At 41.1% G+C, this 25249-nt stretch overlaps 1 protein-coding gene across 2 annotated transcripts in view; it reads right to left on the bottom strand.

Moving 5' to 3' along the window:
• LOC135202966 (TBCC domain-containing protein 1-like) overlaps positions 1 to 21879 on the bottom strand; it is a 35328-nt gene extending 13449 nt beyond the window's left edge. For both annotated transcript variants that reach the window (XM_064232483.1, XM_064232484.1), the window contains exons 1-8: positions 21748 to 21879; positions 19479 to 19586; positions 19183 to 19278; positions 11614 to 11740; positions 11065 to 11194; positions 3525 to 3636; positions 2892 to 3046; positions 2168 to 2257 (exon numbers count right to left, since the gene is read on the bottom strand). In XM_064232483.1, coding sequence (XP_064088553.1) covers positions 2168 to 2257; positions 2892 to 3046; positions 3525 to 3636; positions 11065 to 11194; positions 11614 to 11740; positions 19183 to 19278; positions 19479 to 19568 — 800 coding nt within the window. In that variant the 5' untranslated portion in view covers positions 19569 to 19586; positions 21748 to 21879. The remainder of the gene's footprint in view (positions 1 to 2167; positions 2258 to 2891; positions 3047 to 3524; positions 3637 to 11064; positions 11195 to 11613; positions 11741 to 19182; positions 19279 to 19478; positions 19587 to 21747) is intronic.
• Between the last annotated feature and the right edge of the window lie 3370 nt (positions 21880 to 25249).

The raw sequence follows: 25249 nt of genomic DNA, 5'->3' as shown, positions 1-25249 counted from the left end.
AGTAAAAACTAATGCAGTTTGAGATGATAAAAAAAATTAGCAATGACTGCCTTGTATACATATTAGTGCCTAACACTGGCTCACCCTTTCAGATAACATACATATATGTAATGCTACAGGAATAGTACATAAAAATAAACAAGGTACCTAACCCTGGTGTTAAGTAAAATATAAAAAAATAAATAAAAATAAATGCAGTAAAATAACCAAACACTTTTTTCTAAATTCCTATGGATTAAGGACCTCAGCCCCTGCAACTAAGATAATAAATTAATAAATTCCAGTCCCCGAGACTACAGCATCCAACCAGCTCAGAGGCTACACTACTAACAAATAAAGGTTTGGTGATACAGTGCCCCTGTTTACTTTAGATTTTAGTAATTTACAATTACCAATAACAAACATAAGGTAACAATGTGTATCAACAGTCTTATTGTCATACTAAATATGGTCAAAAGCAAGATTAACAAATCCTACAGTCCCAATCTCAATGCAACAACTTCTTGTCTTTGTCTGTAGACTTTCCTTAATCTTATAATCATTTCTTTTTGTTGATATTAACATCAATAGTCAGACAGATCGTTGTGGTGAAAAAGTCAAGGCACAAAATTTCTGTATCAGAAATGAATGCTAATACATATTAGATTGTACCTACAGCATGTTTTGGATGGTGTAATCAAGGTCTCTGGAAGTAGTTCTATTGCTGTAATTGTATCTTCACTATGATTAAAATTACTGTATCAATACATATGCATGTGCACAAGAGAAAGTGAGAGAGAGATTCCAATGTAGGTTAATGCCTAAACAGGAAAAAAAAAGTTTGGTACAACTACATAAGGTAATGTTTCTGACTGTTCATTGGACTATACAATACCATAAATGAAGCAAGTTTATGATAAAAGACTAAAGTTTAGATTCCCTTTTGATCGATTAGATGATTTATGAAAATTTGGCCAAAAAGCCAAGCTCTGGAGCACTTTCAGTCATGCAGCACCTAAGATGACGAAAATAGCAAGTTGGAGTGGTTGGATAGCAAGAAGGAAGAAAGTTAGCAGGAGTGGAGGTAAGGTGAAAGCTAAAATGTGGGTGCAATTAAGAGGTGAAAAGATTATGCAAACAACCTTTAGTAATCTCTACAGTTCACAAAGTGAGGTGCTCTGATAACCACTGCACAACCTTGGTATACATTTGCAAAATCACAAACCTTCACTGCAAATTATCCCAAAAATTTCTTTGAATCTGAAAAATGTATTTTCACCCTGGTGAACTATTTTTGAATTTTTTTATGTAAACTTCTGAACTGTTTAGGCTTACGTAAGATGAAGATTTGAAATTTCATTTAAAAAGACTTACCTACAGTACTGCTCCATGTTCCAAGAATTACTGAGTCTTACTATGACTAAAATTGGGAATAAAACTATCTATGTTATGCAAATAGTATTGAAACTAATGCGACTAAAATTACGAGAAAACTACGTTGAGCAAAAATTGCAAAATCAACAATGGAAAGCAAGAGCTATTTAATCTTCCCTAAAGAGGAGCTGGTAGGAGGAATAAGATTTTTGCCAGATTAGTTTTATTTTTGAAATGAGGTAATTTTGAGAATAAACAAACAACAGCTACATACACTCTTGCCTTCCAATACGCAGAGTGATTAATGAAGATAATGTACCAAGCACATGTGCAAAGGCTCTGCATCAAGAATTAAGAGTGCTGTAAAGAAGAAAAAAGAAAAAACACATGCATGAGGAAAAAGAATTCACATCCAAACTTAGGAGCCAGGTAATAATTGAAGAGTTGGTTGAAAAAAATAAAAGCAAAAATTGCAGCTAAATTTAGGTGAGAAAAACAAAACAGCAGAAAATTAAGTTGTGGTACTTCTGACTTAAGTTTCCACAAAGTTAACAATCAAGTGTACACAGAAATGCAAAATCATATACTACCTTAAATTTACACAGAATTATGAAATCATGTACCATAAATTTCAATCATTCAAATGCAAATCTTTCCAAATATCAAGAAAAAAAAGTTACAAAAGAAAATACAGCAGTTAAGCAATAATAATGCAAATCAACAAAATGTCTTAAGTAAAGACGAATTGGAAGATTCAAATCAAATTACAATTTCAGGTATTTAAAGAGTTGGTTGACAAAGCGTTACAACTCACCCTTTTTGAAAGGCATTTTTTTTGCTTAGATAACCAGATCTATAACAATTGTTCACATCAGTAGCAACAGCCAACAGATCCCTCTCATTTCTGTCAATAAAAATAAAAAGTTGGTTACTACAATCATTGTTACCATGTAGTTTAACTAACATAGTCTGTAAAATCAATTTGAAAAGTTAGGGCAACAATACTTCTCTAAAAGTTAAACAAACACTAAGTGAACATGAAATAGCACTCCCTAGCAGTATATGGAATACTAGCACATATGCATCATATTGCTTTTGATCAACACAAAACTATATAGGTAAAATGAATAAAAAACATAACCAAACAACGTACTACAGTAGTACAGTGGGGCCCCTGTATTTGCTTTCTCTGGATTCGCGGACTCAAACATTTGGAAATTTCTCTATGGACCAAATCTAAAAAAAAAAAAACAGGTTTTTCCTAAATTTTAACTAACAAAATAGGCAAATTTTAAGCATTTTTATAGGGGTTCCAACTATTCATGGGTTCTAGCTATTTGTTGGGGGGGGGGGTACACATCCCCTGCAAATATGGGGGGGGACCACTGTAGAAATAGTAAAAAGAAATGAAAAGAAAGTAATGGCAAACAGAACACAAAGTAGAGAAGTTCAAACAAAATGAAGGTGAAGAAAAATTACAAAGCGTTCTACAAAAACATTTCCCTCAAGACAGATCAAACAAACCCAAGCATACTTACTTTTCTCCACGCACACAGGCTCCTAAAATTAAACCCAAGGACTTCACCACATCAACAGATAAAACACCAGCGGACTTCATAAAACTTAGCAATTCTCTCGTGGTGCGCTTATCTGCTACTTTTTTCTTTTTCTCATTGTCTTCAACTTGTAAGTGCTGTTGGAATGAAACAGAAGATTCAAAATTGTTTCACATAACAAGCTTGTAAATGTTTGAGATTAGGAAAAAGGTTCTGAAACTGTAATGTGCTACTACCTTAGTTGTTCTGGTTTACATTGTAGTTTCTATTCATAAATATTATCTCTGTTGACTGATTAGTTATTCTATTTTCTATGATTTCTCTTGATTCCAACTTGAAGTATGAGAATTCCATTCTGGGGAAGTCTGCTTTACAATACTAATGCAGTTTAACTTGTTCAATAAGAATATGTGATTATTTAGAACAAATAACATTATAAAATAAATATTCTAATACTGTACCTATAATCCTAATATCTATAAGATACGACAAAAAAGGATGGGAAACAATATAAGTGCACTGGTTTCTATACAGAATGTGAAGAGAACTACCAGTTCTGCATATGCAAGAAAATACATCTCATGGTTAAGTTTCTACTAAACACTGTGTACTTACCCCAGCCAACAAACTCAATAACTCTGGAAGAGCTTCTCTAACAAATTTTGCATGCTTTTCTTCTAGTAACTGCTTGCGTGTAGTGGAAACCGTGCAAGAATTGTTGGGCCACCTATGTATTTATGCAGGTTAAGGTAAATGTTGAGTTAAAAGAAAAAAAGAAATAAATAATGAATTTCATATCACTGCAAAAGCAATTTATCATACTTTCACACTGGGTAACAGAAATGGGATATCTGGTTATCTAATTTACTAGGAACTTCTCAATTGATGTAACAAAATTTTTTTTATTATGGCTAACTTTTACTAATAATATCAATGTTTGCTTTTCATTTTTTAGCATTTCTAAACCTTCCATGGTAAAGATAAATATGATATTGTTATGATACAATAAAGTTTGTTCATACTTACCTGGCAGATATATATATAGCTGTATTCTCCGAAGTCCCGACAGAATTTTTCACTAATTTCAAAACCTCCCGGCACACGCAGTGGTCGGGGCCAGGTGGTAGTACCCCTTCCCTTATTCCCCTTCCCGCCGCTGGGGAGGCGGGCGTAAGGAACCATTCCCATTTTCTGTCAGATTTTTTCTAGTGCCACTGTCTCCTGAGGGGAGGTGGGTGGCACTTTGATTATATATATCTGCCAGGTAAGTATGAACAAACTTTATTGTATCATAACAATATCATTTTGTTCACGAATCTTACCTTGCCAGATATATATAGCTGAATCCCACCTTTGGAGGAAGGGGGAGACAGATTCGATTTTTGGGAAACAATTTCATATATATTATTGATATTTTGGTTCCTTAACTGTTAGCATAGCTGACTTCGTGAGTACCGTCACCCAAGTCTGCTTCTGCTTTACTAGAGACTCCAGCTAGGTAGTGACCTGTGAAGCTGTTGAGTTCTAGAGGATCTTTCAACGGGGGCGTGACCACAATGCAACTAGATCCTATATTATAGACCTCCAATTTCGTACTGCATTCCTAGAGTGCCAGCAAGGACGTGACCTGTGGTACTGGTGCGCCTCTAATGAACTGTCACGGGGAGCGTGACCACAATGTGACAGATCATATAGGTGTTGTTTAGACACCGAATGCTGTTAATGCTTCACTGGAGGTGCCAGCAAGGACGTGACCTATGTAGCTGGTGCGCTCCAGCTGATTTGTCAATGAGGGCGTGACCACACTGTGACACACTTTTACCCTACTATGAGGGCGAAGCAAAAAACATTACCACCTGACCTAGCCTATCTGGTTAAACTTCGTAAAACCAAGGCTAATGGAGGGAAGGTCGCCTAAGGCGGCCTACCCAAGACCACAAAAAAACTAAACACCTACATAAACATAATAAAAATAAAAAATAAAAAGAAATAAAATTAAAAAGTCCCAACTACATATTATTTCTAAAAGATAGGAAGAGTGCTACTCTCTGTCCCTCCAATAATATTGTCTGCTGCGACATATGGGCCCAAAGAGTAGCAGTTCTTCCGTATGTAATCCTCACCTCCCGAAGGTAGTGAGAGGCAAACACTGATTACTACGCCAAAATGTGGCATTCAAGATGTCATTGAGTGCCCAGTTCTTTTGGAAGGCTACCGACGTAGAAATAGCCCTCAGTTCATGCCGCATTCACCTTCAACACTTTCATATCACTGTCTTGATAGGATGAATGCACTTCTTTGATGGTGCCCCTCAAGAAAAAAGCCAAAGCATTCTTTGACACTGGTAACCTTGGCTTCCTGACCAAACACCACAAGTTATCAGAAGTACCTCTTATAAACCTTGGTTCCTATCTTTTCAGACGGAGGGTTGACTTCCTAGCTATTGCTTAGGAGTCTGCTTCGTCTCAAGAGCCTCAGCGAGGATGTGACCTATGGGTAAGAGTTCTTGTGGGTTTGCCGATGGGGTCTTATCCACTTACTCGGCAAAGCCTAACTGGCATTTGTCAATGGGTGCTAATCCACTCATATGACCATATACCTATGCCTATTAGCATAATTAAGGAGCACAACACCGATCCCGATCACCTGATCCTAACACGAGGGTTAGCGCTTAATTTTAAAAAGAGTTAAACTAAAAATTAACTCACTAGTTAAGGATCAGTGTCGGCTCCCTATCCCAGCAACGTATCCGCAGACACGAACAACCAATAGAAAAGGATCTCTTGTAGGTTGAATTGACATCCTTCGTGTAACACGGGAGGTCAACACAGAATTGCATCTCCCGTAAGTGACAGCTCATATGTCCTTTATGACATATTGTTATGGAACCAAGAAGAATTCATAAAAGCTCGCACTTCATGCATAGGTTCGAATGGACTGGACATGAGGACTTCAGAACTACATCCAAGTTCCAAGACGGCAACTTGGTTGTTGAACCTTCATCGTTTCGAAAGATCTCAAGAGATCGTGAAGGTCTCTGTTGTCCGCCAAGTCCAGGCCTCTGTGCCTAAAGACAACTAAAAGCACACTCTTATAACCTTGATTGTAGAGACTGCAAGTTTTAGATCCCTTCTCAGAAAAGGAAGTCAGCAATCTGGCTCACAGGTCGTGGTGGAGGAAAAATGCCGTTCTTCTTGCACCAACTCCTGAAGACTATCCACTTCGATTGTACACTGCGTTGGAAAATGCTCTTCTTGCACTGGCGATAGCTTTCGCCATTGACGTATAAAGACCTCTCGCTCTGGCCAACTTTTGGATAGTTCTGAATGCAGTCAGACTCAGAGCGAAGAGGCTTCTGTGGTACCTCTCGAAGTGGGGCTGTCTGAGTAGATCTGTCCTTACTGGAAGCGTCCTCGGGAAGTCTACTGTAAAGGCCATGACCTCTGTGAACCACTCTCTCGCAGGCCAGAACGGGGCGAACAAAGTCATTCTCGTCCCTTCCGACACCGCAAACTTTCTCATGACTTCCCCTAAGATCTTGAACGGGGAAAGGCGTACAGGTCCATCCCCGTCCAGTCCCAGAGAAGTGTGTCTATCGTCACTGCAGCTGGGTCGAGTACTGGGGAGCAGTACAGTGGAAGCCTCTTCGTTCTGGACGTCGCAAAGATATCCCCATAACCCCCACAGCTCTTGGCATACCTTCTGATGCAGAGTCTACTCGGTTGGCAGAAGTTGACCTCGTCTGCTGAGGAGATCTGCCCAGACATTCTCTACTCATGCTACAAATTTCGTAAGGATCATGACGTCCAGTGCCCTTGCCCACAGCAAGATCTCCTTTGCCAGAGCAAAAAGGGACTGAGACTGTTTTCCTCCCTACTTCTTCAAGTACGCCAGAGCTGTGGTGTTGTCTGAGTTGACTTGGACTATTCGACGAGAGACTTTTTCTTGGAAAAACTGGAGAGCTAAAACGATGGCTGCCATTTCCTTTAGGTTTATGTGCCAGGACAACCTGTTCCCCTCTCCAGGTGCCTGCCACTTGTTTTACCCCCTAATGATGCTCCCCATCCCGTGGTGGACGCGTCGGAGAACAACACTAGGTCGGGGCTCTGAAGCTTGAGAGACACGCCCTCCGACAGCTACACTGGATCTAGCCAACATTTCAAGTAATGTTTTACCTCTCCCTGAAATTTCCAAGATCATGTGTAGATTATTGTTTTCTTTCCAATTGTACTTGAGAAAAAATTGTAACGTCTGAGGTGCAGTCTCCCCAAGGAAACAAACCTTCTCCAGCGAGAAATGGTCCCCAGTTAGACTCATCCATTCCCTCACCGAGCCCGAATCTTTCCTTAGGAAGGCTAACTTTGACTCTAAGCCTTGCTGCTGACGTCCCTGGGACGGAAAAGCTCGAAAAGCCCACTGAATCCATCTGAATCCCCAGATACACGATGGATTGGGTTGGGATCGATGTGACTTTTTCGAAATTCACCAGTAGTTGCCAGGGACTTCACCAACGATTAAGATGTTTGAAAATCCTTTCAGACACTGCGTTTGAGTGGAGGCATGATGAGCCAGTCGTCCTTCGAAGATAACAATTGCGAAGTAGGAGACTGAGGGGCCGCAGGCTGAAACTATTCTTCAAAAGAGGCTCGAAGCCATCGAACCAAGACCTCTTCTTCTTCTCAACTGACACACGTCGGGAAGATGGTAACCGTGCTCTCTAGACAACCTCTGGAGAGCTGCATGAAATCTGAGAGCAAGGCAACTGGCGAAAGAGCGGAACGAGGAGAAGAAGGGACTGCCTGTACTCCTTGATTGGCAGCCTATCATCCTTCCTCTCGCGATGTGGCTTTGCCTTTCTCACTGCAATCAACAAAACAAGTTGTTGTTGCAAAGACACAATCATCCTTTTCGATGGAGAACATTCCTTCTCAGGCAAAAGGCTGATCCTTTGAGAAGACGATGGGCGAGGGGAAAGCCCTCCTCCTTCTCACATGGACTGCCAAGGATATATCTTAGGAGCGACCGAAGCGCTCAAAAGCATACTCATCGGAAGACGTCCTCTCCGGTGAAGATCGCAACACAGTAGAAAATGAGAGAGGACGTGAAGCGTCCCCCTCCCTGAGACCATACATCATACAATCTTAGCTCTCTTTTACTGCGGAAAGTCTTACAATTGCCAGGAGACGACTGCAAAGCAGAAGGAGCTAACGGACGAGAAGCGTCCCCCTCCGAGGAACCAAAGACGACGAAGGGCGCCTGTGCGACCTATAGCGTCTTCGTTCTCCTCAGAGGGAGCGAGACCCTCCGAGAGTTCCAACTCCTGCGCGGGAGGACGTCTCTGAAGACTAAAGTAATCTTTCAAGATTCAAATTCTATGAGATTATGAGCCATGACATCACCTATAGACGAATCTTGACTATGAGAGATGTTCAGAATCATTTCTAGATGATCTATGCTATTCCAGTTTTTCTGCAGGAAAAACTGGAGAGGTGTGAATTTCAGTCTATTCAGGGAAAACAAACTTCTCCAGCGAGGAAATGGTCCCCTGCAATTCATTCCTTCCCTCACCGAGCATGTTTCCTTCCCTAATAAGGCTGCGTTTCACTTAAAACAGGAGTAATTTGAAGACACTGTAGAAGATTGTTCATTTGTTTTCTTCCTAAAAGTCTCCTTCCTGAGATCCATTACTATTCTCTGATTCTCGGCGAATGTCTGAAGAAGCATTACGTTGTGCGTCCATCCAAGCGTCCTGCCGAGCGTCGCGCTGTCGTATTTGGCAGCGGAAGGAGTCCCCTTCATAATCGAGCAAGGGACGTCTCGGCGAGCTAATTGACTACATCTCTTGCACATCATTCTTGTTTCGAGGGAAATCATGTGTGCTATGCCGCTGTAGACTCGGACAGAATTCTGTTACCATGCGGTAAAACAGGACCGACCGAAAAAGGTCTAATACATATATATATATATACATACACACACATATACATTTACACATATATATCTATACATATATATATATACATATACACATATATATATACACATACTACATACACATATATATATATAATTTATTTATTTATTTATTTTTATGAAAAACAAAAAATTCTCGCAAAGTGAAGATGTTCAGCCATGTATGCTAGAATTCCCCTCAACCCGAGGCTAAGGCCGTGATTGTAGGGTAGAAATACGGTTAGTCCGTCAATCCCGCAGGAGAGAGAGACGTAACCTACTGCGCATGGCAGACAATCAGATAGAACTGAGCACTGGCATTACGCATTAGTGACAGCAGACTCAGAGAATGTTCGTCGTTCTCGCACTGCTCTGCCTGAGTTGCCACCTACACCATTCTACGAATGAATAGGTTTACTATCATTATAGAGCAGAAACCAAAATCCAACAAACTGGTATATTTAAGCGAAACTGAATTTGCTAAATATAAAAGGCTAACTTGGTATTGTCATAACATTACCTTAAATGTTTAAAAATAGGGAAACCGGCAACCCCTGAATAGTTGCAGGGAGAACCGATTAAATGTAATAAGAATAATCGTACTCTCGGTTGTCCTCCGTAGGAGTAACTATGGTATGAGTATATAACTTGAACCATACAACCGTTTGATAGTAATATGACGTAAGGGCAAAAATAATATTACTATAATACAACATCGCTTGTTCACCTTTACCCGGCAGATATATATATACATATATCTGACTGGTAGTTTTATGAACAAAGTAGAGTATTTTAGACACTTGGACGCTACCTCCCTACTACATTCTGCCTCACCGAGGTAGGGAGAGCCATCACGCGGTAGTGTTTTGTCAATGAGAAATTATACGCTTACGCGATAGAATGAACACTCATGGCATTATCACTATACTTCACTACACTACTATAACTTTCCAATGCAAACATGATTCCAGGCTACGCAAAGATTTAAGAATCACAGATAGGGTATTATCCTCCAAAGACACTATTGTAGGGCCCGAAGGCATCACAGGTCTTTGGAGGGATAAATTCTACTGGACGGGTAACTTGTGTTACACGCCTGGAGGAAGACCTTACACTATCACGTTCTAGTTTACGTACCTATGATTCATAAGCCTTCCACGCAGAATCAGACATATTTTCACACTCGTTGCAGCGCTCATCAAACATACAAACATGTTTCCTACAATTCGCGCACACTGTATGAGGGTCTACCGAAGTTTTCGGTAGCCTAACCTTGCATTCTTCCACACAACATACTCTGGCCTAGTCGAACTAGATCCAGACATCGTAAGTTTAAGGAAAAATCAAGCCAAAATAAAAACAATCCACAATTAGCGTATGCCTAACCACCGATCCTAATCAAATAACCAAAAATCAATCGGGATACTCAAGTGACCAAAAGAGTTCCAAAATCCAATGACGGAGGTGCAGAAAACACTTGTTGACTGCACCGGCGACAGAAAATATCTGACAGAAAATGGGAATGGTTCCTTACGCCCGCCTCCCAGCGGGCGGGGAATGGGGTACTACCACCTGGCCGACCACTGCGTGTGCCGGGAGTTTTGAAATTCTGTCGGACTTTGGAGAATACAGCTATATATATATCTGGCAGGTAAGATTCGTGAACAAATCTTTAGATTTAAAATAAAAAAAAATTCATTAATATACCACAAAACATAATGTTACGAAAAGTGACCAAAGAAATTATTGCTAAGCATTTTTGCTCAGTCTATGAAGGGTGTGTGTTCTGGCACAGACAGGTTTTTTACTTCCCAATATCCTCAAAGGGTTAATTCTGAGCGTTGTTCTACATTCACTGCATTCTAGGCATGAGTCATGTGGATTATTCATCAAATAAATACTAAGAGAATGGAGAGACAATCACCTACGGTCTAGTGTAACTAGACCTGACTGAGATGACACAATACAGTGATATGGTGGAAGTCTGATGTAGGCAGCAAAATTGCCTAAACAAATGGAGTTAGAGATATTTGGGACAAATGGAGTTAGTGACATTTGAGGTGGAGTAAAGTGGAATATCATAAAAGGGGTCATCACATCTGAAAACGACACTTTGAGAGGAGCTATATTTTTTCTCTCAAAAAACTTGTACCAAATTGACATTGTGTACCATCTCACAAGTCATGCACTGTATAAAGGATACGGGTCAGTGGTGAGCGTTTGCAAAGAAGCTTGTCTGGCAACTGCTCGAGGATGAGCACTTGTGACACGATGGAGGTATAACATTATTATTAATTCCATTGTCCAGACTTCTACATCACCCATCATTTCATCTGTAAATTTAAGAGTAGAGTATTCTAAATCATACATAAATCTGAAAAGAGGATTTCAGTTACAGTATATTCATTAACACACTGCATTTTAAAGGTGATATTCCTACTCAGCAGTTACTAAAGATACAAAACAAATGGCATAACATTTTTCACACCATTTTACATCTCACCTGGCACAAATTTGCACTGATTTCTGCCACATACTTTTAATTTATTCTCTTTGGCATCTTCCAACTTACTTTCTGAATTCTTCATATCTGTTTTTCTTCAATTTTAAGTCTACTTGAGAGCAAACCCCTCTAAACAGTTCTATGGCACTAAAAATATGATATGGTAAGTTGTTCAAGGTATTTAGTATATAATTATTAACATGAGTAAAGCAAAAAGTAAAAATATCATGCTAAATCCATAATCATTACCTCTTTCTTTTTGTGATAATGCTGATGCTAGTGATGCCTCCAATTCTCTATCCCTACCAGGCTGCAACTTTGAAAACAGCAGACAGGAAAAGAAGACAACCATTCCACATTCTACAGATATGCACATCTGAAATTCAAACACAACAATTAAAGGGAAATTGCTACTTAGAGCTACAGCCTAAGATTGTGCCCAAGAATTCAAGAAGAAAATCTACATCCAAAGACCATAAAGTTGACTACAAAAATAAAACATTAAAATGAAATTTTAAATCAATTTGTATTTTTCATTGCTAACAAACATGAGGTCTTAACAACAAGATAATCTTCTTATGCCACCTGGAAACTGGTTATAAACAATCAAAGATTGTAAAGCAAGGAATATGATATTGTAATGATACAATTAAGTTTGTTCATACTTACCTGGCAGATATATATATAGCTGTATTTTTTCCGAATCCGACAGAAATTTAAACACTTACGACACACGCAGTGGGAGTCAGGTGGTTAGTACCCATTCCCGCCGCTGGGAGGCGGGTATCAGGAATCATTCCCTTTATTTTCTATTCATAATTTTTTATTTCCACTGTCTCCTGAGGGGAGGTGGGTGGGTACTTGATTATATATATCGCCAGGTAAGTATGAACAAACTTAATTGTATCATTACAATATCATTTTGTTCATGAAACTTACCTGTCAGATATATATATAGCTGAATCCCACCTTTGGTGGTGGGAGTAGACAGAATAGAAGATTTTGGAAACATATATATGCAGATAATTGATATCTTGATTCCTTACCTGTTAGCATAGCTGACTTCGTGGTTACTGCCGCGTAAGTCTGCTGTTTTTTGTTTTTTTGTCTTCGTACTATAGAAGGTTGCCACGCGAGGTAGAGAACCTATATAGCTTGGTGCACTCCAGAGATGATCTGTCAACAGGGGGCGAGACCACGACGTGACTAGACCATTGACCATACAAATGAGGGCAACGAAGTAAAAACCAAACCACCTGGCGTAGCCTACCAAAAGTATCCCACATAGACTAAGCTAATGGAAGGGAGATCCGCCGCAGGCGGTCAACCCCACAACCATAACACAAGTTAAAAACTCCCCTAAACCATTAAAGGATAGGATGAGCGCTACCATCCTGCCCCCCAAAACAGTGTCTGCAGCGACGTATGGTCCGAGCGAGTAACAATTTTCGTATGTTGCTTTCACCTCCCGCAGGTAGTGTTGAAGCGAACACCGAATTGCTTCGCCAATAAGTGGCGCCCAAAATGTCTTTGATTGCCATATTTTTGTGAAAAGCCACCGAAGTAGCAATAGCCCTCAACTCGTGGGCTTTTCACTTTCAGAAGCTCCATGTCACTTTCACTACACTTTTCATGGGCCTTCCTTAACCGTACTTCTTAAGAAGAACGCCAGTGCATTCTTCGACATCGGAAGATCTGGTTTTTTCACAGAGCACCACAAGTTCTCCGAAGAACCTCTGCATGCTCTGGTTCTCTGCAAATAAAACTTGAGAGCCCTGACAGGACACAGGACTCTCTCAGCTTCAGGTCCCACTAGCTCCGACAACCCCTTGATCTCGAACGTTCTCGGCCAAGGGTTGGAAGGGTCTCGTTCTTTGCTAAGAACGTAGGACTTAAGAACAAACTGCACTATGATCCTTGAACCCAATATGCTTGCTTATGACTTGAATTTCGCTAACCCTCTTCGCCGTCGCCAGAGCGGTTAGGAAAATGGTCTTCTTAGTAAGATTCCTAAGCGAGGCTAAATGGAGCGGTTCAAATTGACTCGACATGAGAAACTTCAGTACCACTGTCTAAGCGTTCCACGATGGTACTTTAGGTTGGAGAACTTTCACAGTCTCAAATGATCTAATGAGATCATGAATGTCTCTATCATTCGCTAAGTCGAGTCCTCTATGTCTGAAGACCACAGAAAGCACGCTTCTGTAGCCTTTAATCGTGGGAACGGCTAGTTTCGCTTCTTTCCTAAGGTGAAGAAGGAAATCTGCTATCTGGCTCACAGAGGTTGAGGGTGGAGGAAATGCCCTTCCTTCTGCACCAACTTCTAAAGACAGCCCACTTTGATTGGTAAACTGCGATTGAGGAGGGCCTCCTTGCGGTGGCAATCGCCGTTGCCACAGGTCTTGAAAAACCCCTCGCTCTGGCCAACTTCTTGATAGTCTAACGCAGTCAGACTCAGAGCGGGGAGGTTTTTGTGGTACCTCTCGAAGTGGGGCTGTCTGAGTAGATCTTTCCTTAGGGGCAGAGTCCTCGGAAAGTCTACTAGGAAGGACATCACCTCCGTGAACCAGTCGGCCGCTGGCCAGAAGGAAGGGCGATGAGGGTCATTCTCGCTCCTTCTGATGCAGCGAACTTCCTCATTACTTCCCCGAGGATTTTGAATGGAAAAGCGTAAATGTCTAGTCCCGACCAATTCCACAGTAGGGCGTCTACTGCCACTGCTCCCGGGTCCAGAACTGGGGAGCAATACAGCGGAAGTCTCTTCGTTCGGGAAGTTGCGAAAACGTCCACATGAGGACGTCCCCACAGCTTCCATAGCGCCTGGCATACTTCCTGATGAAGGGTCCATTCCGTCGGCAGAAGCTGTCCTTGCCGACTGAGAAGGTCCGCTCGCACGTTTTCCACGCCTGACACAAACCTTGTCAGAATCGTGACGTTTTGCGACTTCGCCCAAATCAGGATATTCCTCGCGATGACGAACCGAGAATGAGAGTGAGTTCCCCCCTGTTTCCTGAGGTATGCCAAGGCTGTGGTGTTGTCCGAGTTTATCTGAACCACTTTGCTGGAGACTTCCTCCTCGAGAACCTTAGAGCGAGGTAAACCGCTGAGAGTTCTTTTAGGTTGATGTGCCAGGACACCTGTTCCCCTCTCCAGGTGCCTGACACTTCTCTCCCTCCCAGTGTTGCTCCCCAACCCGTGGAGGACGCGTCGGAGAACAACACTAGGTCGGGGTTCCGAAGCTTGAGCGAAAGTCCTTCCGCAAGCTTCTTTGGATCCAACCACCATTTGAGGTGCTTTTTCACTTCTTCCGTCAAAAACAAGACCTCTTCTAGATCCTGTTTGCGTGACCAATTGCTTGAGAGGAAGAACTGAAGTGGTCGGAGGTGCAACCTTCCCAGAGAAACAAACTTCTCCAGTGAGGAAATGGTCCCCAGCAGACTCATCCATTCCCTCACCGAGCATGTTTCCTTCCCTAGAAAAGGCCGACACTTTGTCCAGGCATTGAAGTTGTCGCCCCTGGGACGGAAAAGCCCGAAAAGCCACTGAGTCCATCTGAATCCCCAGATAGACTAAGGATTGAGAAGGAGTCAGATGCGACTTCTCGAGATTCACCAGAAGTCCCAGGGACTTCGCTAACGACAGAGTCGTGTGAAGGTCCTTCAGACACCTGTCTTGCGATGAGGCTCGAATAAGCCAGTCGTCTAGGTAGAGAGAGATCCTTATTTCCGCAAGATGGAGGCACCTCGCAACGTTCTTCATAAGAACGGTGAACACCATCGGCGCCGTGCTGAGACCGAAGCAGAGTGCCCCTGAATTGGAAAATCTTCCCTTTCAGGACAAACCGCAGGTATTTCCTTGATCGGGGATGGATGGGGACGTGAAAGTATGCGTCCTGAAGGTCCTAACGAGACCATCCAATCCCCCGGTCTTAAAGCTGCAAGCACGGATTGAGGTGTCTCCATCTTGAACTTCTGCTTGGTAACGAAGCGATTTAGACTGCTGACATCCAGAACGGGGCGCCACCCCCCTGACTGCTTCGGCACTAGTAACAGACGGTTGTAAAACCCCGGAGAAAACTCCGGTCGAAGACCTGTTCCACTGCCTGCTTCTCGATCATTTGATCTAGTAGATCGTGGAAGCACTTTCTGCTTTTCTCCCTGATACGACGGAGACAAATCCTTTGGTTGTCGAAGACAGCGGGGGTAACATCAGGAAAGGAATTCTGTACCCCTTCTTGACGATGTCCAGAGACTAAGCGTCGGCACCTCTCTCTTCCCAAGCTTTCGCGAAATGTAGAAGCCTGGCTCCTACCGGTGTCTGAAGGACTTCCCTCTCACTTCTTGCTCTTGGAAGGAGCGGGAGTCTTGCCTCTGAAAGAGCCTCTTCCTCGAGGTAAGTCTGTAAGGGCTGGCTTCGAGGAAGAAGCGGATCGAAAGGGCTTCGACTTCTTCAAAGCAGAGGACCCAGAAGACGAAGAAGTAGCAGGCTTCCTAGAAGACTGTGCCAGAAGGTCTTGAGTTGCTTTCTCCTGGAGACTAGCAGCTATGTCCTTTACCATAGACTGGGGGAAGAGATGTTCTGAGAAAGGAGCGAAAAGAAGATCCGCTTTTTGCGCTGGTGAGACCGACTTTGCAGTAAAATTGCAAAAAAGTGCTCTTTTCTTAAGCAGTCCCCGTGCTGAAATGAGCAGCCAATTCCTCAGAACCATCCCTGACGGCCTGTCCATGCAAGACAATACACTGGACAGCTCCCCCAGACTGATGGAATCAGAACTCCTGGACCTGGCATCCAATACTCCCAGGCACCAGTCAAGAAAATTAAAGACCTCTAGTGTCCTGAAGAGGCCTTTAAGGTGAAAGTCTAACTCGCTATGTGTCCACGAGACCTTCGAGGAAGACAAAAAGATCTTCTGGTGGCATCTACAATGCTACCAAAGTCTCCTTGAGCTGAGGCTGGAAGCTTGACTCCGACGTTTTCTCCCGTCTCATACCACATACCAGCTTTGCCACCGAGTCTTGAAGGTGGTAAAGCGAAAGAGGTCTTGCCCGAAGCTTTCCTCTTTTCCATCCAATCATGGACCTTTCTAAAAGCTTGCTTCGTAGAAAGCGACTTCTTCATTCTCACAAAGCCCGAGATCTTAGCAGCTTTGGAAGACGAAAACTGAGAGGGAGGAGTACGTGGAGCTTCAGGTTGGAAAGTGTCTGCAAAGACTGACTGAAGTAAACGAGTCAAAACCTTGTAGTCCGTCGAAACTGGAGCCAACTGCTGTTCTTCGTCCACTTCGACGAAAGCGTCACTAACTTCCTCTTCAGACACTGGAGAAGTCGGAGGAAGTAAAGAAGAGTCCCGAGCTTTCTCAAAAGAGAAAGACGGCGAACAGGAAGAGTTCCCGCCTCCGCTTGTGCTTGCGGAAGTGGAAAACTGACGTCCGTAGGCGCGCGTTTGGCGTCCGAAGCCAATCTACTGGCGCCGACAGAAGCGCGCTCAAACGCCGCAGGTGTACACCTGGCGTCCAATTGGTGGCGCTTGAGGTCCACTTGTGCGCGCTGAGCGTCCACTGTGCGCGCCGAGCGTCCACTGATGCGCGCCGAGGTACGACCCCAGGGTGCACGACCGAAGCGTTCCACTAAAACTCTCTGAGCGTCCACTGGCGCTCGCGAAACTTGCACCGAGTCACGTTCGGCGTCCACTAAAGCGCGTTTGACTTTCACAGAAGCGCGCTCGGCATCTAAAGAAACTCGCTTCTTATCCACAAGTTTCGTAGCATCGGAAACACCGCTTCACGAGAGCGAGAAACTAACTTTCTCGCCTCCTCTAGAAAGTTGCTGGGGAGCAGAACGAACTCTAGAGGGAGACTCAAACGGAGAGAGAGACGAGCGAGGAGAGGGAGAGGGAGAACGCCTCGACCTCTTCACAGGAAGATTGTCATCCTTCTTACGGCGACGTGGAACAGTCTCTCTCGAAGGAAAAACATCTCGAAGTTGCTGCTGAAGAGACTGGAGAATCTTGCTTGTAGGTGAAGCCTCCTTTTCTGGGGAGGGGCTGATCCTGTGAGCAGGAGAGTGGCGAGGGGACGCCTTCTTGCTACTCCCAGGAACCGCCGCCTTCACGCACCTTAGAAGCGACTGCGGCGCTCGAAAGAAACATCTAGGGAAGATTCCGCCTCCGAATAATCCTTACGCTTCTTCTGCGGAGGAAAAGCAGCAAACGCACTATCAGGCGACGAGCAAAGTTCCGGAGAACAACTTGGACGTGAAGCGTCCCGAACGCGAGCCGTCCTTTTCAGCGGACGTGATGCGGATGAGAGCTCCACCCCTTGCGCGGGGAGGAAGCTTCAGAAGAAGAAAAAGCACTCCCTTGAGAAGACGTGCACGCGCACGCTCCTTGGCAGTCTGGGTATGTTCGTCAGAAGCTGCCGAAGGCACGCCAGATCGGTGGGGGTTCCTCGTAACCCTCCTTCGACTTTCGACATGCTCTCTCCCCGTAATCTGGGAGTCAAGCAGAGGTCTAGGTCTAGAGGCGGAATGAGGCCGATCTGACGCACACCCTTCCACTAACACAATGGGCACTTTCACTGCACTTCTCTTCACTTTTGCTCTCCAGAGCTAACACTTTTGATTCTAAGTTACGAATCGATTCAAGAATTAGCGATAATGTATTACCTTCTACCGACACTGTCTCAGGGGCCGGAGGCAACACTACAGGGGTAGGAGCATAATCTACAGAAGGAGGGTTAGCAGGAGAATAATTTAAATCTTGCCTACCTGAAACACTCCTGGAGGAAGACCTCCTTAACCTATCTCGCTCAAGTTTCTTAAGATAGGTTTCATACGCCTTCCAATCCGACTCTGTTAGTCTTTCACACTCCTTACAACGACTTTCAAACGTACATTCATTCCCCCTGCAAACTTTACAAACAGAATGTGGGTCTACTGAAGCTTTCAGTAGCCTACCTCTACATTCAGACATGGAACAAAATCTAGCGCTAGCAGAACTAGACCCTGACATCTTGATCAAAGAAAAATCAATACCAAATTCAAATCAAACCAAAGTCAACGTGTGCCAAGCCACCGATCCAATTCAGATACCAAAGAAAAACCAAAAGGGATACTCAAGTAGCTAGTAAGTTTCCAAAATCTGGACGGAGGTGCTGCAAACAGGTGTTTCCAGCACCGGCGACAGAAAAATTATGAATAGAAAATGGAATGATTCCTGATACACCCGCCTCCCAGCGGCGGGAATGGGTACTAACCACCTGACTCCCACTGCGTGTGTCGTAAGTGTTTAAATTTCTGTCGGATTCGGAAAAATACAGCTATATATATATCTGACAGGTAAGTTTCATGAACAAACTGTGATATAAAAAAATCAAAGACAGTACTACACACTGTACCTGGGGACCAATAGGATGCTGCTAAGAACTTTTAGTATCTACTACTATCACTCAGAATAGGTGATTTTACTTTTATCTCTTTGAAGGGGTGTACTCCTTAAACGTACCTTGTGTGGCACACTGTACATGGTACCAAAAGTTCTAAGCAGAGTCCCTTCTATCCTGCAGTGTTACTTTCCATTTTCTTCTTTTCATCCTTTCTCTTTAGTCTCTTCTTATTTAGGAGTTCAACTCATTTAGCATTACTATTCCAATTCTGATTTTTGCTGACGATGTGACTTAGTGGTATCATTCAGCTACAGTACTCTATTATAACTATATAATACCACTTGAAAATGTACCATACACCTGAGTTAAAGAAACTGTAAAATTAAGGTCTGAACAGAAAACATGACATTAAAAAACCCAAGATATACCACACATACCTTTTTAACAGCTATATGCTTCCATGTATCATAGCTCATTCTAGGATATCCACGCTCACCCAAATCTTCAGCATACTGGAGCAAACGTGATAACATCTGGAAGATTGAAACACTAAGTCTAAAAGCTCAGAGAGAGAGAGAGAATACACATGATAGTTTGCCATCATATGATAATGTAAATTATTAACAGCAACAATTTTTAGTACCAAATAATTCCCAATTAAAATATACTGTACATAGATTTCATAAGTGAAGAAAGAGTTTCTCTCTCTTTACAAAAAGGAAAATGAAAATACCTCAATAGAAATTTTATCTGGGGGGATGATTGGTAAAACTCCAAGCTCCATCACTTCCGGTCGAACCCATATTTGAACTTCATCCCCCATGTTCTGCTAGACGTTACCCTGGGGGAAAAAATATGTATAAAACAGTTAAATGTCCACCTACTCTAATGGTAAACATCTTCCAACAAAATCTGAATCTTAGTTGATGACCCAGTTGTTTAATACAATTAACAGCATCTTCATACCAAACAAGAAAACAAGCTATTACAAGAAGCCTTCTGACTAATTTTGGGTTCATTACTAAGTTATACACCCTCACTGGAGATATTACAATAAAGAATATGGCATTTAACTTATCTTGTCTAAGTGAAATAAATCTTGCCAAAGATGGATTCTTATAAATGAACTCATAAACAAGGGATGTTTAAACATATAGATCTCACTGCCACAACCAGGTTGCCTCAAAATGTTGGTTAGAGAAACTAAACATACCACAAATATTAGGTCTCATATTTATGAAATCACCACTATTTCTAAGACAAAACTGAATTTTTATACACAAATTTATTTCATACACCTGAGAGAAAAGTATGCCGCAAATCGTTCCGAACCCTTAAAAAAATTACCATCATGGTCATTTTGGATTCATCAGACAACCTTGAAATGACTACCACATGAGAACCTCGAAAACCAGGCAAAAAAAGGGAGAGAATGATATTGCAAATGAAAATCTCAACTATCCAAATGATTGAATACATCGGGATGTACCTATACAATTTTACTCTCAAACACTCTTCATGAGTGTACTGATTTAGAGTATGTTACAGTGAAACCAAAACAACAAAACATCATTCTATTTAGTATTTGTAAATGTTTAGCTTCATTCAGTCACAGGCATATCATCTTTAACTAATGCAAAATTTAAAAAATTTTCTAACAATGTTTTCTGATTTAATGTTTCACTCTTAGGGAAAACACTGGTGGATTTGGATGCATCCATGTTATGAAAATCCAGATCCTATATGGTTTTATAATAAATCAAAAGTGACTCTGTATGAATTTGACATTTAATTTTGTTGGAAATGTATGGTTAACCCATTTCCACCCAACCTTAGTCTAGTAATCATGGAGGACCACAGTGGGAAACAGTCTTAGGGCCTGGGAAGGTTGCCGATGGAGAGGGGGGCTGGCCAGGCCCCAGCAGCCACCCATATCCTTCAAGGATGGTAACAAAAATGATGATAAATAAGCTAAGTATACAAGCGTGAGTTCTATCCCCTAATTGAGCCATAATGGGGACCATCGTGCGCAGGTCTGGCAGAACCAGTACCTTAGGTTACGGTAGGGTAAAACTTGAAACTACCACCGCGGCCAAGCTCCCATCCAGTCGTTGACAGAAATATTTATCACCTTTTGACCATGTTCTTGCAGATGTTTCATTTAGCCTAGTATGGTGTTTACTGACATGTGTGTAGGATGCATTACTGTGTTCCACTTTAAGATTTGAGTTCACCTATATTCAGAGCAGATAGGATTAATTAGGTACATGGTGGCCACAGGGAAGGGGCAGCCCCAAAGGTTAGGTTAGGTAGAATAGTTGGGAAAGGTTGTCGGCTTGAATTTCACTCGTTTGTGTTCTTTCCCCCCCAATGTCCCGTTTTCCACCTGGTCCCTCATTATTGCTCTATGTAACTCTATAGTATTTCAACATGAGTCCGTTTTCCCGTACCTACCTAAATCACACTGACATCTACCTACTAGCCTATATAGGTACCTACTAGTAGGTAGGTAGTAGGTATATAAAAAAAACTAACTTTCACGTGTGTTATGAATTACAGCAACTAGCCTATTTCTGAAATTCAAAATTACCGAGCCAAAAAATATATAAATCATCAAAGCCTATCCCGAGGGTGCCGCCCTTTTTTAGCTAATACCCAAAAAGGACGGGTTAGGTCGGCCCGGTTGGGCACCATCGTCCTAACAGAGAGAACTTGGTTGGCTCTTCCATTTAAAAGTCATATTACATAATGAACCTCTCAATGAACTTCTTAGTACCTCGGGGAAGTTCAACGAAGTTTAAGAAGTGAAATCGCTTAACAAGAAATATATAAAGTAGTCCGGAAGTTGCTTTGCGAATCTATACCTACCTACTAATCAATTTTCAACCCCTCAAAAAAAAGTAAATTTCCAACTTTATCCCATTAATTAACCCTTCATTTAAACTTTACAGAAGACTTCTCTGTCTCTTTTAAGTCTTTCAGATGACAAACACCATACTTACGTGACTAACACCTCAAACCATTCAAACGAAAACAAACAAACATGACAAAAAACAAAGTCCTTCCTCTGAAGTTACGGATTTTGGCGACAGCGTTGAACAGACACAAACAAGGAAAATGTCCCGGGAAGTGAGGAACTCCCCCCCCCCTCCCCGCCCAAACCCTTCATTTGAAGTCTTTCAAGATATTTTGCGTTTGTTGTTTTTTCATAAGTTTTTATTTAAGTACCTAATTTTGGGTTCTCATATATAACGTCAAATTTGACCCTGGTCGTTGTCATGCTAGATAATTTAGAATCTGTTCTGTTATAATGCTATAAATCTGACAAGTGAGAAGAATTGTTCTTTTAATTAATTTAACTTATCTAAGTAACTTTTACGAAATAAGAAACATTCATTCACAAAGATCAACCACCAGTATGTCCCATCACTACTTTCACGATACCTATCCTAACCTCTTTCCTCTTAGTTCCGAATTATAAATATTTTTACTGGCTTACGGGGTTTTTCATGTTTACCACATCACTGGCCCATCAAAAATACGATAATATTTATGTTTTAGTACTTTCAAGTAGTACCAGCACTTATCATATTTTTGACATTCGCACTGAGCAATCAGGTTATCCCCTATACAATACAATGTGATTTTAATTCACGTTTATATATATATATATATATATATATATATATATATATATATATATATATATATATATATATATATATATATATATAAAAGTTTTCATGTATCCCCAGTTTTCTATTGGTATTTTATTTTCCTTTGAATTTGAACATTTAATGGTATACTAAATTAAAAATGTTTAACAACGTAGTGTATTTCATTAAAAGTATTGAAAATTGGTGTTATTCGGAAAACAACACAAATGAGTTTTAACGAATTTCTATTATTGTTATTTTCTTTCTTTACGATTTGGTAAACCTCATAAATGTATTCGCTCGCGTTGTCTTAAATTATTAATTCATATTTAGGAGAGAGAGAGAGAGAGAGAGAGAGAGAGAGAGAGAGAGAGAGAGAGAGAGAGAGAGAGAGAGAGAGAGAGAGAGAGAGGTTACCAAAGTCCCTCCACTCTCCGAACATTCTACTTTTTTAGGCCTTGAGTTCCTGATACCGAAAATTTGTTACTGTACAATGCATTTATAAGAAATTTGCAAATAACATATTACAGCTGCAATGACAATATGGAAATCCAGTCGATAAATAAATGAAATATAAGTGTTTAAGCAGAAGAAAAACCATTAAATGAATGACAAACTTTGCGTGGACACAAATTTCACTTGAATATGAACGTTCCCGCCCATGGGAACAACTTACAGGCTTCTCTTAATACTGGGGCCGTGGGCGTGTATGTGATAAGAAAAAGGATTCACACTGACAGTACATCAGTTCATTTAACTTTTAATGATGTTACGTAACACGTCTTCTGTTGGTTGAACCACTGTTTTCGTATAATGATGATAATAATGTCCCCTAAAACCATAATCATGTATTATTATTATTATTATTATTATTATTATTATTATTAATCACGATGTCAACATGAAAAAATCGTTTTCGTCTTCATTAGATGTGAAGTTTAGAGGTCCACAGGATGTTTCTTATATTCCCCAGGAGCCTATGTCTAAATCATGTTTGTTTGTTTATCCAAAAGATACTGCATGAAGATAATAGCTAAATTGGCATAGAATTTTGTGAAATGTGGACTACAGAAGAATGAGAGGATGATGAGATCTTTAAATGTATCTGGGAGCCTTTGTTTGTCTACGCCCTAGACTAAGCCCATCTGCGTAGATTTAAAAGGATCTCCCAGAAATAAGATATTCGACAGAATTTCTTCCGCTGATCTTGGTCTATGCTATCATTAAGTGTCTGTGCATAGGGAGTATTAGAGGAAAACTTACTAAAAAAACACGAAAGATTTTGAAACGCTAATCATCTACTATTCTATAAGAAACAATTCGGAGTAAAAAAATAAAATAAACACAGCTTGCTTGATAACTATGTTGCACATTTAAAACTAAACGTATACCGCTGCAAAAACGTTTACTATTATTGCAAGCGAGTTGAAAATAAAGGAAATAAAATGTCCTCAATAATCTGGTTCCATAATGGCGGGAAAAAAGTCGATCGGAGTTGTAAGAATTAGACCTATATGTAGAGAACCTATTTAAGACTGGATAACTCTGGCTTGTACGACATAACCGCATGAATACGTACGAACATAAATAAAGGCACGTGACGAGGCTTGAGATTTTCTACAGAACATCTCAAATGTTTTCCTACAGTTTCATAATAGACTCATGCCATATGAATCACACCGTAGATTACTATGAATCACACACACGATACTTACTCATGTTTACTCATTTCCTTTCGTTGCCGAGTTACACTTTAGAATCGTGATCTTGTCATGAAGTTGATGATTTTTGACAAAGATGCATCGAAATTCGCCTAAATAGCTACTATTATATTTGTATTTACATAATTACAGTGGTGCTTTACGCTGCTCTCTCTCTCTCTCAAATTAAAACCAGTATTTATTTTTCATTTGTTCCATATGAATGTTGGCACACTGTAAAAAAAGATATGTTATCCCCCAATAACTTATCAAACTGGTATAATAATTATTACGGTTTTTAGTAAATGGTAAAATAGATTAACCTTTATATGTTCCTGTACACACACACACATATCAGCCGTTGCTAGGCCACTGCAGGACAAAGGCCTCAGACATGTCCTTCCCCTCCCTTCTGTTTATGGTCTTTCTATACCAGTCTATAACCGCCCATTTCTCGTAGCTCGTCAATCCATCGCCTTCTCTTCCTCCCCCTGCTTCGTTTGCAATCTTTAGGGACCCATTCTGTTATTCTTTTCGTCCATCCTCTTAGCTGACATTCTCATTATATGTCCTGCCCACGCCCATTTATCTTTCTTGCTTGTTGTTAGAATATCCTCTATTTTAGTTTGCTCTCGTATCCATGTTACTCATTTTCTGTTTCTTAGTGTTATTCCCATCATTATTATTTCCATGGCTCTTTGAGTTGTAACTACCTTATGTTCTAAGGCTTTAGTAAGGCTCCAAGTTTCTGATGCATAAGTTGATACTGGTAGGACCATCTGATTAAATACTTTTCTGTTTAGAGAAAGTGACGTTTTACTTTTCATAATCTCATTTTGTTTACCAAAAGCTCTCCATCCCATGCTTATCCTTCATTTAATTTCGGTCTCATGTCCCAGGGAAATTCTTACTGTCTGTCCTAAATATTCATTAACAATCTCTAGTTGTTCGTCCATTATCCTTATTTGTTGTCTCTCAGCATTTTCATTCAACATTATCTTAGTTTAACTCATTCATTTTCAGTCCTACATTTCTGCTTTCTCTATTCAAATCTTCTATTATCTTTTGTAATTCTTCCCCTGATTCACTGATTAGAACTATGTCATCTGCGAATCTTAAGTTATGAAGGTATTCCCCAATAATGTTAA

Source organism: Macrobrachium nipponense, chromosome 33, assembly GCF_015104395.2.
Source record: "Macrobrachium nipponense isolate FS-2020 chromosome 33, ASM1510439v2, whole genome shotgun sequence".
In the NCBI taxonomy this organism is placed as follows: Eukaryota; Metazoa; Arthropoda; class Malacostraca; order Decapoda; family Palaemonidae; genus Macrobrachium; species Macrobrachium nipponense.
This window is presented reverse-complemented; position numbering and strand designations above follow the sequence as displayed.